Genomic DNA, 17,701 nt, shown 5'->3' on the forward strand with positions numbered 1-17,701 from the left:
AAAAAATGAATCCACAACAATTTTACAATCCCCTCCTTCATCAACAGCAATCACCGCAACAAAATCTGCAGCAAAATATTCAATCTCCTCCTTCTCCTCATCAACACCAAAATATGATGATGAATCAACCACAAGTTGGAGGATTCTATAATCCATCTATGGTTCAATCATCTCCTACAACTGGAGGAGGAGGATTTTACAATCCAACTACAACAAGCCAACAAACACCAACCACCACCGGATTTTATGATCCTACCATGCCTACTGGTGGATACGGAAATTATGGCACACCAAGCTATCAAACAAATCCTATCACTCCACCAACAACATCTTCACAATTTTACAATCCAGCCCTTCAATCTGGTATTTCGGGATCCAAGACCCACGTGGGACCTCCTCCAACCGAGCTTAAATTTGGAGGTGAGGCTCTTCATGGTGCTCTGAGCCAGCACGGTACTCACCCTCCAAGCACAAGTGGTGTTCCTCCTCCAATGACTTCAACAGTAGGTGGTGGTGTTTCAGCAATTCCTCCAGTACAACACGCAGAGACTGCTTTTGAACAAGGACAAAACTACAGTGTGCAAGATGTAATTTCTCATATGGGCACCCTCACTTTGAATCCACAACAAAATGCTCCTTACGTGAACATTATGCCAAATAATATGCCACAACCAAAGGAAGCTGGAGAGTTATTGACTGCCCACGTCTCAGGTCAGCCCGATGTTTCTCCTCTCTATCAAGCTCATTACAATCTCTATAAAAGTATCTATGTGAATGATACTAAACCAGCAACAGAAGTATTCAAATCACTTCAGAGTGATGAAAATTCAATGAAAATGTCATGTAATGCAGTTCCACAAAGTTTGGAGCTTTTGAACCGATATGGATTGCCTTTTGGTTGTGTTTTGAAGCCTTTCCATCTCAAGGAAGTACCAACCATCGGAGGAAACTTGATTATTCGTTGTAACAATTGTAGAACCTACATTAATCCTTTTGTTCAGTTCATTGAATTTGGAAATAAGTGGCAATGTAACGTTTGCAAGCAAATTAATGAAGTTCCAAAAAGATATTACAGCCCAACAGATATGAACGGAGTAAGACAGGACTTTTTCGAAAGACCTGAACTCACAAATGGTGTCTACGAATATTTGGCTCCTCAAGAATACATGTCTCGTCCTCCACAACCACCTGCATATTTATTCTTAATAGATTCAAGTTTCAACAGCATTAATGGAGGTTTGTTCCAAGCATCTGTCAAGGCTATTAAGAATTGTTTGAAAGGCTTAAAGGATCAATCACCAAGAACCATGATTGGAATTGTTTGTTTTGATAGCAAGATTCACTTTTTCAATTTGAGATCAACCCTCACTCAACCACAACAATTAGTTGTTGGTGAATTGAACGAATCACTTCTCCCATTGCCAAACGATTTACTCGTTAATTTGGAAGAGAGTTACAATTTGGTTGAAATTTTGTTAGATAAGCTTGAAGTCATGTTTAGAGGATCTACCAGTGTCGAATGCTGTTTAGGATCTGCTCTCAATGCTGCCGGTAGATTAATTGGAAGATTTGGTGGAAAGGTTTCCATTTTCCTTTCTCAATTGCCAACCATTGGACCAAATAAGCTCACCAATCGTGAGAATTTGAACGACTATGGAAACGATAAGACCGAAGCTAAACTTTTGCAACCAGTGGATAACAGTTATAGAGATTTTGCTCTCCTTTTCAATAAGGATCAAATTTGTTGTGACTTGTATTGTTATGCAATTCCTGAATCTACCAACTCGTTCTTGGATATTGCAACACTTTCAAGTCTCTCCAAATACACTGGTGGTTCTTGCAAATTATATGAATATCCAGATCAACTAAGTCACCAATTATCTGCAGATTTGAAACAATGTCTTATTGATGAATTGACTGGTTTTGAAAGCGTCATGAGAATTAGAGTGAGCAGTGGCATGAAAATTGTGAACTTCTTTGGTAATTTCTTCATTAGAGGACATGATTTAATGGCATTACCAAACATTTCTGGAACTCAGACTTTCGGATTCCAAATGGTGCATACTGGTGCCATGCTTTCCACTCCAAATGTTAGCGTTCAGGTTGCTGTTCTCTACACCTCAGAACAAGGCCAAAGAAAGATTCGTGTTTGCAATCTCCTCTTGCCAATTACTAACTCATTGTCTGTTCTTTATAACAGCACTCAACCAACAGGTATGATTAACTTGATGGGTAAAATTTTAGCTGCCGACTTGGCAAAGGAAGGAGTCACCAATTCAAGATCTACTCTCGTTGATAAGTGGCTCAAATCAGCTGTGAACAGTTACAAGAGCGTTGCCAATGTAGGAATTGGCATGGGATTGACTTTACCTGTTTCCCTCCAATATTTACCTCTTTTCGTGTGTGGACTCAGCAAAACTAACATGTTATTAGGAGGAAAGGAGGTGAGAGCAGACAATAGAACAGCATCATCTTTGTATCTCACTTCGTGCACTGTTCAACAATCGATATTGATGTCACATCCTTTGTTGATCTCGGTTACTGATCTACTTGCTGATGAAAGTGCTGATACTGATACCGACAAGCCAAAGGTTTTGAAATTATTCCCTCTCTCTAGAAAACTTATCAATCCAGAAGATGGATGTTATTTACTGTGTGATGGCGTGGCGATTTATTTGTGGCTTGGAAGAAAGCAATGGGATACAGACAGAGAGAAATTCTTTGATTTGGTCTACGAATTGAACTACAATAGATTCACCTTGCAAGCCGATCAAAATGATGAATTACCATTTGGTGACGATCCACTTCTTGCCAAAGTTTTTGATTTGTGTGAATTATTTAGAATTCAACTTAAAACAGAAATGCCAATTCGAATTGCCAACACCAATATCACTGGCCAACCAAATAGTGACAAGTTGAAGAAGGTACTTTTCACTGATTTCCATAGAACATTCTTGAAAAAGCTTGCCGAGGATAAGACGCTGCCTGTTACCATGTCCTATGGTGACTTGGTCACTTATTTGAGCAAGTAAAATTGTTGTGGACTATAAATCAAGGATTTTTCATGATTTTCTCACCATGATTATAGAAATAAAAGGTGATTGATTTAATTTCAATCGTTCTCCGTTCTTATTCACAGAAATTCCTTTTGAAAACAAATTAGCATTTATTATTGTTTTCATCTAGAAAGTCACTAGCATATTTACATCGAGATGACACTTAGATCATTCATAACAACCACCAATCTCTAGAGCTAAACATGTTACATGAATGATTCCATATTTTCTTCAGAGACAGTTTTGACCTTCTTCGTATTGGGCTCATCCTCTTCAGCAACGTTTCCATTTTGGTCCTCATCTTCCTCATCAGCAGCCTTATCCTCACTCAAACGTTGACTCAATTTTCTCTTCTTATCTTGTTCTTCAATATCATGAACACCTTCCAACAAAATCTTTGGAATCTTGTCAATGGCATGTCCTGTTGTAAGAACCTTCATAAATTCTTCCTTTGTAATTTTTCCATCCTTATTTTCATCACAATCACTCATCCATTCTTTCAAAAGTTCATCCGATTGCAAATATTCTTCTAATTTTTGCAAGGATAGTTTAATCTTGTTCATCACTGAGGAATTCAAATCTTTGAGAAGTTCTTTGGCTTCACTCTCACTCAAAATTCCATCCTTGTTGGTGTCAGCCTCGTTCCATAACTTTTCAGCTTCTTCAGAGGAGAGACCAGATTGTAATTTCTCGAGGGAGAGATCTTTGACGACAGTGAGAAGTTTGTTTTGTGTGATACCCATGGTGGTTGAGAGTGAGTTTACAAAAATTGTGTGATGATCACAAAGATTCAACAGATAATCTCTATGACAAGTGTAGTATCAACAGTGCACTGAAATGCAATGGCGCAACAGTGAAAAAGCTGTTTTTTTTTGAAATGCTAATTGGCAAGTGACATTTGATGCTGTTTGTCCGCGTTTGGGTCTGTTGAAGCATATCATGAGAGATAACAAGCAATTCTCTTTTGCTGCAAAGACCTGTTTCATGAACGAGTAACTGAAAGCAAGAGATTATTGAGATGCAGTTTTACAATAACAACCCAACACTTAAAAATTATATATTATATATTCTGTTTCTAAATTAGAAGACAGTTATTTGAACAGGATATTGAATCGTTTGCAACTTCTTTTTGGCAGCATCGTCCAAAAAAATGTCCAATTCAAGAAGAAAAGCCTATGAAGAATTGGATCACGACCAAGAAGAAACTCCACAGCATGACCCTCACGAACCAGGTCGATTAGATCATGCTCATCATGATCGTTCTCCAGCAAATTTAGAGGCATCCTCTTCAAAATCTCTAATTACCAAACGATATATCGGATGTCTTGTATTCGGATTCGCTTGTTTGATGATTGCCATCATGATCGTGGTGGTACTGATATTTTCCATACAAGCCTCGTTCAAGGATTCCTATGATTCAAAATATGCGAGTTCGTTGATGTCTATTTCTTCTGCTGCTTCTGATCCGAGTGGAGCTACAAACTTGATGGTTGAAATATTCTCGGTCGGAACAAGAAGAAGAATGTTATTGAATTATTTATCGAATAGTGATAAAAAAAAATCAGCACTTGGAAAACCACTGAAAGGTCAAATGCATTTGGAAAAGGATGTATTGGGAAATACAAAACCTACCTTGTTATTTATTAATCCATTCCCAGAGAGTTGTTTGGGAGCTTTTGTTCCAGCTATTAATGAATTAATGGCTGATTTTAAAATTAATTGTGTCAATTTGAGAGGTTTTGGAAATACCCGTCAGGCTACGAATACAAATGGTGGTCATGGTGTTTCTAATCAGACCACGTTATTCACAAATATGGTAAAAGAGTTGGTAACCATTGTGGAAAAACAACAACCTGAAGAGTCCATCATTTTGATTGGTCAAGAATTTTCAGGAACACTTATTTATTTAATGTTACAAGAAAAGGGAAAGGAATGGATTGATGATCATTTGGAAGGAGTTGTTTTATTGAATAGCCCACATCCTAAAATATTTACAGATCTATTGAAATACAACTCCAAACAACAACAATTATTTAAACCTCTGTTAACCTCTACAGCTTTGAATCAGTGGGCTTCTATATACTATGGAAAGAATGAAACTGAACTTGCTAATTTTGCAAAGAGTGAATGGAGTGAATCTGGACATTTTACGATCATCAAACAATATTTGTCGAGCAATTTTAAGGGATCAGTCGGAGAAAATATTACCTTTTCCTTCCCAACGAACATGAAGGTAGATTTCGAAGATTTGTTAAAAGAAGAGAAAATTCTTGTCATTTCTTCAAGCGATCATCCTTACTATGTGTATCCTGAGAGCATGCTGTCTCTCGATGGTGTCTTGACCAAGGAGGTGAAGGGCGGAATTTGGTATGCAAGGAACAATCCATTGGGTTTTGCAGAAATTATCAGAAACTTTGTTTTTAGAATTATTTCTGATGACAAGTCAGACGATCAAGATGATTAATGTTGTAAATTATGATGTTAAATAACAACAAATAATAACATTGAAACTGTGGTAGTTGAATTTTACACTCATTTCGAGACGTACAAAGTTCTGTAAATGGTGTCATCTCGCAAGGAAGTTAATTGTTGAAAGGTTGTAGCACATAAAAATATGTTTCAAGTTTCGAAATGCTTTGTTGAAATGTTTAGAGTACAAAAAATTGTAAATTTATGTAAGGAGATGAATAAATAACAATTCGTGTCACATGTTGAACACAAGCCAAATACATAAAACGGGAAAACTCTTTCAATTAATAGAAGCCACCACCGCCATATGGAGGATAACCTGGTTGGCCATAAGGTGGATATCCTTGTGGTGGAGGAACTCCTGTTTGATAAGTTGTTGTAGTGTATGTTGTAGATTGTTGCATGGGTTGCATTGGTTGCATTGGTTGCATTGGCTGCATGGGTTGCATCACTGGCTGCATAGGTTGCATTGGAACACCATAAGAAGGGTATGATGTAGTCATGGTTGGTGTATAGCCAGTCACACCATAGGTTTGCATCATTGGTTGTTGAACCATCATTGGTTGACTCATTACTGGTTGGGTCATCATTGGTTGAGTCATCATGGGTTGTCCTACTAAACCAAAATCTTGAGCCAATAATTCTATTTGATGAAAATGAATGAGTGAAAATGCCAAAAAAATTGACACATTACACCAAATTTCAAAGCATGTCACTTTCTTAAAATTTTAAATCTTGTCTACATACCAACAGTAAGAGTTCCTTGTTTGGCACCCATCAAGTTCAAATTCATTCGTTCTGGAACTCCTCTTCTGAGAGAATTGAGTTGCACCATAGCAGATCCGAGTAAGTCATCCTTGGTAATCAAGTCTTTATCATACACATCAAAAGTGACCGAATCTTTCATTGGATCCATAACCATCAAGGTGAATTGTTCACCCCAGAAAGGATTATTAGTTCCACGTCTGAAGATGGTGAGTTTAAATCATCACAAATGCAAGAAGAATGAGGTGCGGAGTGTGTGTTCACGAGTCGCATTATCATCAAGGCGTCAGTCATGAGAGAGGCAAAATTTTTCCAATCACGAATTATTTCATCATCATCATCATGATCAAGAATATTATTTTGAAAGAATTTCCAGTTAAAAACCAAGCGTGGTATATAGGAATTTTGAATCATGATACAAACAAATATGTTTCTGGATCCAACCATCACGATTTGAACTTACCTCGTTTGAGTTCTATGTCTAGTACCACCCATACGTACAATGACATAGGGATCCGAGGTACCAGTAATGTCCTTTGCGGTCAAGTTACTACCATTCACAACAGTTACAATAAGAGTAGGCATGTTTTCGTGATGAGAGAGATATTGTTGGCTAAACGGCTGTTGTTATATTTTTCTTTGTTGGAAGCTTTGAAAGGAAATTAAAGAAGGCCGTTTATTATAATTAGAAGGGCGTGAAAACGAGAGAGAGCAACGCCTAACGTGATGGAGGTGTTACATGAACGAGTGTTGGATCATGATGGCAACTTGGATGTACCAGTACTCCTCAAACCGTAAAACCGTAGAGAGGAAACGTGAGAAATGTTTTTGTTACCTTGAAACGATGATATTGCATTAAGGAAGGACTACATCATAAGATCATCTGTCGAGAAAAAGAACTCCAAGCAACAAAATATCATTTCTGAATTTGAAAAAAAAATTGATCTTCTCACTCACCAATACACAAATGACTCGAAAGAAACAGAACTCAGCCACGTCTTCTTCTCTCAGCCAACCACCATGTGAGTTCATAGCAATACTGGAATCCTTCGGGATTAAAACTCGGGTTGAATATGAGTTTTTGAACTCGGATCATGTGGCGAATTTTCAAAATTTTGCCATGCAAAGAACATTGCCATCCCGAGAGGATTTTTTCTTGGCTGAACATTGCAACCCTGATCGAACACAACTTGCCATTTGTTTCACTTGTGAATCGAGTCAGTCATGTTCGATATCATCTGGAAAACGATTGGATACCATCACGATTCGTGTTCAAGCATTTTACAAGGATTTCATCGAGGATATCAAACAATTGCCCACCAGTCCTTATGAAATTCTCAATTCTTTGGTTTCGATTGTGGATGTGGATCATGATAGAAAACATGTGTATATTCAAGTGAAAAGGAACATGCCAGAATCACTTAAAAGTTGTTTAAAGAGTCGTCACTTGTCAAAAAAAAGTAGCACGAAAACAACCAATGAAACTGAATACTGGGAATTCGAGGATGGAACACAACGACCTCAAAATGCGTATTACATGATGGGTAGAGTCGATAACAAGAGTTGTTTCTTAATGAATTTGGACAAGTACTATTATCATAAATTCGAAGATGATGAACACTTCAAACATTTCAAATCCATCAATGACATGTATAGAGCGAGTACATTGTACAACAAGTGTGACAAAATGACAAAACATGGCAAAAGAACTGGACAAGCGAAGGGAAGTAATGTGAAACGAGTGTTTTTTTCTACCTATTTTGTTTCTGGTGCTAAGGATTCCTACAATAATTACATCTTTAAACACACCATTATTAGGTCATGGAGTAATGACCCCAATAATGAAGCAAATTTAGGAAATGGAATAAGCACGTCCCAACATATTTACCGACATTATATGGGAAAGGTGGATTTTGGATTGTATGAAATGGAGTTGAAAAGTTGGAGTACGTTTAAAGCTCATCGTTTAATTCATTGTTTGGAACCAGAGATTATACATATTGTGACTACTTTGTGAAGTGGTTTTCAACACGTTGAAATAAAAAAACAAGAAGCAATTGCATGTACCTTAATTGTTGGTGATCCAGAGCTTTCTCGGGAATGAGCAATTAAAAATAGCACTTTTTTTCGAATTTTTAAATCTTAAAAAAATAATTCTCGATCATCATCATGTCCCGCTACGACAGAGCCATCACAGTCTTCTCGCCAAATGGCCATCTCTTCCAAGTCGAATATGCTATGGAAGCTGTGAGAAAGGGAAGTACAGCAGTGGGAGTGAAAGGAAATAATGTTATTGTTTTAGCTGTTGAAAGAAAGGCAGCTGCAAAATTACAAGAAACTCGTTCCGTACGAAAGATTGTGAAAATAGATGATCATTGTGCTTTGGCATTTGCCGGATTAACAGCAGACGCTCGTGTTTTGATCAACAAGGCTAGATTGCATGCTCAAAGTTATGCTTTACAATTTGAAGATCAAGTTTCAATTGACTACATTACCCGATACATTGCTCAAGTTCAACAGAAATACACTCAAAGCGGAGGTGTTCGTCCATTCGGTATTAGTACAATTGTTGCTGGATTTGAACCAAATGGAACACCAACACTTTCTCAAACTGACCCATCGGGAACCTTCTCGTCTTGGAAGGCCAATACTTGTGGAAGAAACTCAAAAACTGTAAAAGAATTCCTTGAAAAGAATTATGATAATGACATTTTGGGAACTGAAGGTCCTGCTGATGATGAAGCTAGGGCTGTTAAGCTTGCTATCAAGGCTCTGTTAGAAGTCGTTGAAAGTGGAGGCAAAAATATTGAGGTTGCTGTTTTAAAGTATAAAGAACCTCTTCGCTTTTTGACTGACGAGGAGGTTGGAACCTACGTTGATGATATTGAAAAGCAAAAGAAACTTGAAGAAGAAAGTAAGAAACAAAAGAAGGATAGGTCACAACAACAGCAATAATGACATTTGGTGACAAGTGTACAAAATTTAAATAATATTATTTTATTGTATCATTTGAGACATTTAATATTCTTGTTGAAATTGGTCATACAACTGGGCCTGTTGTTCGTAACGGTATTTCGTAGCATCTGTCATCGATTTTTTGCTCATTCCATTCACTACTAAGCGCCGCTACGAGTCATGCTCAATAATGGTGTTATTGTCGCTTGCAAATGTTGTCAATTCATCACCTGTGGTCGTTGTAAATGGCTCTACATGGTTCTTGTTATTTTCTTCATCCTCTTCTCCAGAATCATCCATCGCCAAAGTTCCGTCCTTATTGAAATAGAGTTTGTATCGTATGCCGCTCACTCTTGTGAAATTTCGCATTGCAATAATTCCAAAAATATATTCCAAAGCATAGAAAATAACTTGAATGGCACAAATAATGTAATCCAAAGGTATGACTTTTGGTTGATAGATAAAAAAGTAAATATAAAGTAAGGGTTGAATGGTAGAAAGAATCATGAACGCAAACACTCGAGGGACTTTTTCTTTCAAATTTCCAGAGTATCCAATGAGCAATCTAGGGAACTCAATCACTGTCCACACCACAATGACAACGGAAAATATAATCGTATTGGTCGACGTAATGGAATAGTTTTTTTGTTTGAAAATGTGCAACACAACAGTGACAATGAGCCATGTCATGGAATAAAATGTATGAAAATAAATAAGCATGGCCAATGGTAAATCGGAATTAATTTCAATTACTAATTTCAACGAGGGAATGCAACATGACATGCGATATTATTTTTGAGCGCTTCACGATCACAATAATACACCTACAATTTTCATCTTGTGGAGCAAGGAAAGTTCCTCTATTTCTCATGGCATCCCCATTTTCTGCTCCCGGCTGATGCAATATTTGATGATAGAACGAACTTGGAGCTGTTCCTGGCCTGAGCAGAGTGCTAATTTTTGCTTTTGGTTTTCTCATACTCATCTTGGAGGGAGAAAAAATAGAGGATGACAATGGTCGTACATCCTCACTATCATTTGGATTCAGCATGTTGGTTGATCAATTTTCGGAGTGAATACAAGCGAGCTGTGGGAAGATTTGCTCTTGTATTTTTTTTGTAAATGTTACCGCGCTAAATTTTGCTTTATCAACTTCTTGTAGGAAATGAAGAGTGACACCATTTGGTTTAACTTTGATCATCAATGTTAAGGTATTTTGTTTCTTTTCGTTGACCAAAAGGCTTTCCTTCCTTTAAAGATGTTCTTCTAATATACGTTGTGAAATGTGACGTCCTTACTATTACAAGAAATCCAGCAACCTCTTGATCTTTTTAATGTCGCATCCAACAATTCATGTTGATGGATCAATACGTGCGAAGTAATTGAACAATTGATTCATTGTCTTTCAATTCGTTTCAAGTATAACACTTTGACCCCAACGACCCCTCCTCATCGGGGAGTTTTTGTTGTCAAAATCCCGGCTTTTGGGAAATTCAAAGATTCAACAAAAAAAAGAGGCAAACCAACCACATTGCCTTTCATTCCATTGCAACCAGTGGTGGCGTTTCTCAACAAGTATTTGTGGGTGTGGTTGTTCTCAGTGCGCCATTCATTGATTTTAGTGCCGTATCAAACGAATTGAATTTTGTTTCAAATCCTTCAGGAAACGCGCTCGAAAAATAACCAACGGTTATCTTCATAAAGAGAAAAGCCTTACTTCAACACGGTTGAAGCCAAACTCTTGCTCCCGAGACTTTTTCAACCGACTCTATTTATATGCCTTCACAACAACACGCTTCTCAAGAAACAGTTGTATGGCAATAACACAATCAATTTAGCAGCACCTCTCAAAATAATTACACAACACACCACTCTTGCCTTTTCAATTTTTTCCATCCTCATACGTCCGTAAACAAAATCAGCAACACATCATCAAACACGTAAACAACAGAATCAACAACAACCATCACACAAAATGAAAGTATTCCTTGCAGAAGAAGGAACTCTTCTGCTGGACACGAGTCAATTACAGAATTTGCACACTACAACTCCATCACCATCATCATCAGCAACAACACCAACTGCCACCTCCGAATCTTCTTTAACGAGCAATAGTAATATTAGCAACCACCATCAACACACACCAGTACCTTCATCTCCTTCCCTTTCATCTTTACACACGATACATCAATTAAAACAATTTTTGGAGAAAGCAGCAGGCATTGCTATGGAAAACCAAATTTTGTTGGATTCAAAAGGAGCCAAAGTAGACAATGAACAACATATGAGCGATATTGAAGATGAAGACGAACAGATCTATTTATTTGATAGAATGTCCTTTTCTTCCAAGACCAAATCTCAATCCTTACTAAAAATTGTTTCCGATGAATATGCACTGTTAGAATCAAGAGAAGTTACTGTTTTTAATCTCCCTGATGATATACAAAAGAAGATCAAGAATAATGAGCTGTACAGATATGTTCAACAGTTTTATACTCAATTAATGTTGGCAGAGGTAGGTGGAGTGATGGTTATGAAATATATGTAAAATTAATTTTTAATTTTGTGATGATGAATCCAATGGCAACGCCAATGATGATAATACTTGCATTGTCCATTTATACCAATACTCCACAAAATTTGTAAATATTAACAACATGGAACGAACAAACACATCATGTATGAACGTTAGAATATTCTTAAATCAAGCGACAACAGAGTACGCTACTGTATAACCAAACTTGAACAGATGCGAGCTCAAAACGATTCAATAAGCGTAGCACTTCTCAACCTTGATGGCCACACGAAAAGTAGCTCTGCATCCTTAAAAAAGTTCAAAGAAAGGTAAGTCCACGACGGGTTTGTACAAGGTATTTACCATAAGACATATTTTGGATTAGATTTGACAAAATTGAATCGAAATATGTAGACTTGTTGCAAACTCTGGATGAAGATATTGAAAAGGTATGTCAATTGATTGAGCTTCCTTAATCACCTATTACCGAATACAAATATGCATTACTCTGTATTGTTTTCTACAGCTGGGAACTGTTGAACTTCATCCAGCACTACAAACTCAAAATAGAAAGACGCTTCAGGACTGTATACCTATTCAACAAATTAAACTTTGGGGAAATAAGTGTTTACAGGAACTGAACAGTTTCAAAGAAAAGGTTATTTTTACCTTGTCCCTCTCGCAGCAAATTGACAGAGATGTAGATACTCAATTACTGCTCGTTGTTCCACCAGTCAAGTAAGTATTGTAATTTATTCAAGAAGTCCTAAAACGAATGAATTATGCATCCACAACATTTTTCATTTATGAATGACATCAAACGACCATGACAGTTTTTCAATGTTGTCCAAATTATGCACAGAGTCGGAAAACATTGTAAATACTCAAAGAGAACTTGTAAATAATATTAATCGTAATTTTCAATCCCTCTTACAGATGGCTTCTAAATCTGACAGTCAAAATAAGGATGTGACCGTTATTGTACAGCTTGTAGATACTCACCAAAATTATTTGAATCAATTGAGAGAACATGAGAACACATTAAAATCGACCTGTGAGAAGATTGCACAGTCGAAAATAATTTTGACCAAATATCAATTGGACAAGTTGAAAGTAATTTCAACCATTCAGTACAACATCTTAAAGCTGAATAAGAAAATGCAAACATTTGTTAGCATTCTAAAGAATATTATGACGAAATTTCATCATGTATCTATACCTAAATATCTACCTGGAGCCTATTACATGTCCCTTTTAGAGATTATGAGAAGAAAGGCCTACATCAGAAAATTTGATTCTGAAGTTGTAAAAGCTTCAGAGATTCTTTCAGACCTGAGAGAGGAAGAAATTAAGAATAGGAAAAACTTTTTCAGAGCCTTTGGCAAGTTTCTTCCACCTCAATTGTTTGACAAAATCAACGAGTTACCGGCCAGTGCCGATGAAATACTGACGTTACTCAGTGCTCACTCTCTCAATGAAACCTCTAAACTTCCCAATATTTCTGCATTTGATGAAAGTATGGAAAATGTGATCAAAATGGACGAAATTGAAAAGACATTCAATGATGCAATGTACTTTGGAGATACTGGCTCGAACAAACTTGATTTTAGACTTTACAGCAAATACTTGGACCAAAACAGTTTGATGGCCACCAACACTGGTTTCAACATGATGAGTGATAAATCAGCGATGGTTGCTTCATCCTTGACGACCTTGGATTTGGAAAGATTAAGCATGACAGAAAGTGACAATTTAGAACAACCTCAAGGATCATCCTCTAGCAGTTCACCCAGATCATTCAAACTTCGAACACAGTTGGATGAATTTGATGCCATGGAGAAGCAGTTGTCGTCTGCCATGAACAAGATGCAAACACCACGAGAGAACATTGTCCACCATGTACAAACCGATTCACCATCAGACTTGGAACAATTACGTGAAGAAAATCAAATGCTCAAACAACAAATATTGCAGCTGCAAAAAGAAAATGAGCTACTCAAATCCAGCATGAGGCAATAAAGTTGATTTTGGACATTCCTCTGTGATTCCTTCATCCTTTGGGTCAATGCAAATTGATTATGATGCGAAATTCTGTGGTTATTTTTCCTTGTTCTGTTAATGGTTGTTCAGGTCTTGGGATGTTTCCAATTCTTTGAAAGATTCCTCGTAGAAAATTATTGTCAAAACAATAATTATTTTGTAATTAGTATCCAATTTATCCATCACGAAATAATTCTTTATTACTCGTGGTAACTACTAGAAAATTACTATATGATGATTAAATTATCTATGACGAGCAGAGAATTTTCCAAATTCAGCTCCGAAGGCTGTGTATTCATTCTTCTTGAAATAGTCTGTTGCTCTGTTCATACAAATCATAAACTTAGTGAACAACCCGATGCAAGTGTCGGGATGTCTGGCCTTCAAACAGCCATCCAAAGCAACAAATTCATTGTCGCATTGATCCGCGTCCAATCTTTCAACAATACTCTTGATGATTTTGTCGTTGACGACCTTGTTGCCAATTCTCATTTTTTTATTTTTCAAATTTGATTTGTTTGCATTTTTCGTTTAAAAAATCCGTCTGAAGAAAAGAAGAATTAAAAATCAATAAGGCACATTGTTATTGAGTCATTCTCTCTTATTCATTGAAAACAAGCAAACTTTCTGGTCTCTGTTCGAGATTGATCGCATTCACAACGTTTCCAGTATCCATATCAATGGTCACCAAATCGAAACGAGGTGGTGTAGTTCCCTGTTTGGACATGAAACCATACCATTTTCTATTCACAACATCAATACTTCCTCCAGAAAGTAAATCTCGATACTCTCCTTCGATATCAATGGTCTTTTTCACCTCCAATGTATTGCTGTCCAAATATATCATTGCACGTTTATACTTTTCATTGTATCCCATTCCAACAATCATGCCAGTTTTTGAATCATAGGCCAATGTTTGAAGTTGTCTTGAATTGAGAACTCTATTCAGAAGCTTTCCTGTCAAACGATCAAATGAAAATAAATAATCACCCGAGAATGGAACATGAAGTGAAACAATAAGAGTTTTAGACTCGAAAGCAGACAATGAACAACAATAAATGCCTACTTGAGCATAAATATTGTTGTTCAACAGAGTGACATTCGACTGATTTCCTTGAAATGAAACTTTTAACAAGGAAAGAGCATATTCTAGAGAACTCAATGGAGAAACAATAAACACATCACCAGTATTGGGATCCACACTCATGGTTTGAGCATAACCAAAATTCGAAAACAGACCATCGAGAGTGACTTTTCGAATCATTTGACCACTTCTCAAACTAATTCCAATTAAATCCACGGCATGATTGGTTCGATTTAAAGCTAATACATAAAACAATTCATTTCGTGTATCAATACTTGCTAATTGAGTACCAGTTTCAAATGGATAGGGTGACACTGGAGGACCTACTGGAGCAGGTAATGGATCCAATTTGAAGAGCTGTAAGACTTTTTGTTTGGAATAGAGTCCAAATAAATCGCCTTGTTTTGGAGATGGGGCTGTCTTGAAGAATTGTGTTTGTAAAGCGTGAACAGAGTATTTGTTGCACGATGATGTGATGAAAAAGATGAGACACAAGGAAAAAAGAGAAACGCAGCAAGTGATATCACGCGTGATATGCAAGGTCATCTTGTGTGTTGTGAACTATTTTTTTAAAGACACAGGATTCTTGAGCATTCAAAAAGGAAAGTTATGGTTGAACAACCAATCGATCGAAATCGTGTTCTTGTTTTGATCAGCTCCAAACGTTAATGTTCCTTCTTCCTTGAATGAATAAAATGTTTTATTGAACAACATAAATTAAGGGTTTGGAACTTTCTGGTTGTGACCTTGCATACTCTTGAGGGTGCATGCAAGAAAAGCGTTTTGGTAGTTGATCTACTACACTCTTGACGCACAATTATTGGTCATGATAAAGATTCTCCTCGTCGTTGTAGTCTCGTTGGTCCTTCTTTCTGTTGAAACGAGGGAAGATGGAGAAGATCTTGGCATAGACCTTTCTAATTGGGTCATGCTTGTCAGCAATCTTTTCACTTGTAAGTGAATAAATAATAATACCCAAAATCAAAATGACCAAGGCAATAATATCGAATGGACTCAATGCTTCAAGATAAGCTTCACCAGCTAAGAATTTGATTAAAAATCCAAAGTTCGAAAGAGCCAAACGAGCCACTGATGCAACTACCGCAAGAGTGGAACTGCCTCTCTTGAAAACAACCAATAATAAAATGTTATAGGTCATGTTAAAGCAAATGAATACCATGAATACGAGCCAGAAAAAGTCGCATTGATCAGAGAGCACCGAGTTAAATCCAAAGAAGCACTTAATACCACTCCACATGTATTCATAGAGATTGGCTGGGTCAACATATGGACTATCAGGAAGAGGGATGAAAACAGTAAAGACGGACATGAGACCAAAAATAAATTGATAAAGAGCAACCCAAGAGTTCAAATAGAAAACGTCCAAGTTGGCCTCTTTCAAATACTTTTCCTTATAGACTGTGAAAAATTATTTTGGAATTGTGTATGTGAGAAGAAGGAACAAATATTAAGGAACATGTCAAGGAAGGATTGCACAAAAAATTTGTGAATGTCCATTAAATATGTGGCTGAGAATATCTACAACTTACCATTTGATGCAGCAGCAGGAATGTTGCTCACAAACAAGAGCAAAATCCACAACCAAGCATTTGGATCGTCTCCTCCTGAGGTATTGGCAAACAATGGGAAAATGTCAATAGTAATACCAATCATGACGAGAATAACTCCTCCAATGTGATAGACATTGTAACGGAAATGTAAAAAGACAAAACTGGCTACCATGTTAATGAAAACGACACTTTGACTCATCAAGACCTAAATAATTGGGATGAGAAAATTTTCAAAAGCAGTGATACAATGTTCAACAGTTTTCGGTAATTCATAAAAATCATTTCATGTACGTACGTTGACAGGTCCACTCACAAGAGCAGAAGGAATGGTGGAAATTAAAACGTTTAAACTGTCCATAATACCCATGACAATGAATTTGTAAGATGGGAATGCACGCATTTCCTTAGTGATGGTTCCTCTGAACATTTTGAACCACTACAATAATTGTTTGGCAAACAGTATTTGGGTCATGAGGAGGTGGTCATGTCATTCGAAAGTTATTTTGCAACCATTAGAAAGAAATGAGGACCAATTGTGTGTACAGAATGCCATGTTTCGTGTACTGGAAGGCAATTATTGCAAGTAAACTTACAGTGACAGGCCATGAAACAAAACAAAAACCTAAACTCAGAAAAACATCGGCCAACATGTATCTGTACATGTCCGTAACATTGGTTGAGGACATTGTGAATGATGATGAATGGTTATTCAAAGATGACAATAATTCATAGTGGGATATTTCACACACAAAGATATTTTTCATCACATCCGAAAATGAATAAAAATCATCATCATCATCTCGGGCTCGAACAACATGAACACAAGAACAACACATACTCATAATTTCTCATCTTTTTCGTCATTCTCACATACAAGACAAAATCAACGCTTCTTGCCAACACCATGACCACCGTAGCCACGTACAACAAGATAGATTCCTTCACTTTTGATTGCTTAGATTTAGTCTCTTCCTGAGTCATTTCCGTAAGATTGGCATCATCATTTTGAAATTGAGTAGGGTCGTACGGTGAAGCCTCTGTACTGTAGTATGATTGAATGGCGTGTTGGGAAGTGAGGCGTTGTTGTTGGCTCATTTTTTAATTCATTTAATTTTCAAAAAACTAAAAATCGTTGTGGAGTTGTGGAGTGAATCAACTCCGAAACTTGGAAAGAAAATGAAAGTTTGCATTTCCAAGAATTCATTCTTGTTCCGCCGAGGAAAAGGTGATAGATTTCTACTGACTG

General features: G+C 36.9%; 10 protein-coding genes across 10 annotated transcripts; 5 read left to right on the forward strand and 5 right to left on the reverse strand.

The window, feature by feature from the left end:
* Positions 1-5: 5 nt before the first annotated feature.
* C9374_003956 (uncharacterized protein) lies at positions 6-3,032 on the forward strand (the record flags this gene model as incomplete). Its single annotated transcript, XM_044693541.1, has 1 exon — positions 6-3,032. The coding sequence occupies one exon, from the start codon at positions 6-8 to the stop codon at positions 3,030-3,032; it is 3,027 nt and encodes a 1,008-aa protein (XP_044556086.1).
* A 230-nt stretch (positions 3,033-3,262) lies between these two features.
* Positions 3,263-3,799, reverse strand: C9374_003957 (uncharacterized protein; the record flags this gene model as incomplete). The annotated part of the gene is made up of 1 exon (XM_044693542.1): positions 3,263-3,799. One exon carries the CDS (start codon positions 3,797-3,799, stop codon positions 3,263-3,265), a length of 537 nt encoding a protein of 178 aa, XP_044556087.1.
* Positions 3,800-4,206: 407 nt separating this feature from the next.
* On the forward strand, positions 4,207-5,520 carry C9374_003958 (uncharacterized protein; the record flags this gene model as incomplete). The annotated part of the gene is made up of 1 exon (XM_044693543.1): positions 4,207-5,520. The coding sequence occupies one exon, from the start codon at positions 4,207-4,209 to the stop codon at positions 5,518-5,520; it is 1,314 nt and encodes a 437-aa protein (XP_044556088.1).
* Positions 5,521-5,809: 289 nt separating this feature from the next.
* On the reverse strand, positions 5,810-6,875 carry C9374_003959 (uncharacterized protein; the record flags this gene model as incomplete). Its single annotated transcript, XM_044693544.1, has 3 exons — positions 5,810-6,168; positions 6,273-6,490; positions 6,754-6,875. The coding sequence occupies 3 exons, from the start codon at positions 6,873-6,875 to the stop codon at positions 5,810-5,812; spliced, it is 699 nt and encodes a 232-aa protein (XP_044556089.1).
* Positions 6,876-7,257: 382 nt separating this feature from the next.
* Positions 7,258-8,307, forward strand: C9374_003960 (uncharacterized protein; the record flags this gene model as incomplete). The annotated part of the gene is made up of 1 exon (XM_044693546.1): positions 7,258-8,307. The coding sequence occupies one exon, from the start codon at positions 7,258-7,260 to the stop codon at positions 8,305-8,307; it is 1,050 nt and encodes a 349-aa protein (XP_044556090.1).
* A 152-nt stretch (positions 8,308-8,459) lies between these two features.
* Positions 8,460-9,245, forward strand: C9374_003961 (uncharacterized protein; the record flags this gene model as incomplete). Its single annotated transcript, XM_044693547.1, has 1 exon — positions 8,460-9,245. The coding sequence occupies one exon, from the start codon at positions 8,460-8,462 to the stop codon at positions 9,243-9,245; it is 786 nt and encodes a 261-aa protein (XP_044556091.1).
* A 171-nt stretch (positions 9,246-9,416) lies between these two features.
* Positions 9,417-10,296, reverse strand: C9374_003962 (uncharacterized protein; the record flags this gene model as incomplete). Its single annotated transcript, XM_044693548.1, has 2 exons — positions 9,417-9,997; positions 10,074-10,296. 2 exons carry the CDS (start codon positions 10,294-10,296, stop codon positions 9,417-9,419), a joined length of 804 nt encoding a protein of 267 aa, XP_044556092.1.
* A 924-nt stretch (positions 10,297-11,220) lies between these two features.
* On the forward strand, positions 11,221-13,779 carry C9374_003963 (uncharacterized protein; the record flags this gene model as incomplete). Its single annotated transcript, XM_044693549.1, has 5 exons — positions 11,221-11,760; positions 11,938-12,089; positions 12,146-12,209; positions 12,287-12,498; positions 12,594-13,779. The coding sequence occupies 5 exons, from the start codon at positions 11,221-11,223 to the stop codon at positions 13,777-13,779; spliced, it is 2,154 nt and encodes a 717-aa protein (XP_044556093.1).
* A 622-nt stretch (positions 13,780-14,401) lies between these two features.
* C9374_003964 (uncharacterized protein) lies at positions 14,402-15,430 on the reverse strand (the record flags this gene model as incomplete). Its single annotated transcript, XM_044693550.1, has 1 exon — positions 14,402-15,430. The coding sequence occupies one exon, from the start codon at positions 15,428-15,430 to the stop codon at positions 14,402-14,404; it is 1,029 nt and encodes a 342-aa protein (XP_044556094.1).
* A 271-nt stretch (positions 15,431-15,701) lies between these two features.
* C9374_003965 (uncharacterized protein) lies at positions 15,702-17,550 on the reverse strand (the record flags this gene model as incomplete). The annotated part of the gene is made up of 5 exons (XM_044693551.1): positions 15,702-16,303; positions 16,435-16,660; positions 16,751-16,891; positions 17,049-17,109; positions 17,294-17,550. The coding sequence occupies 5 exons, from the start codon at positions 17,548-17,550 to the stop codon at positions 15,702-15,704; spliced, it is 1,287 nt and encodes a 428-aa protein (XP_044556095.1).
* Positions 17,551-17,701: the final 151 nt, after the last annotated feature.

Source organism: Naegleria lovaniensis (genome assembly GCF_003324165.1).
Source record: "Naegleria lovaniensis strain ATCC 30569 chromosome Unknown tig001, whole genome shotgun sequence".
Lineage (NCBI taxonomy): Eukaryota > Heterolobosea > Eutetramitea > Acrasida > Naegleriidae > Naegleria > Naegleria lovaniensis.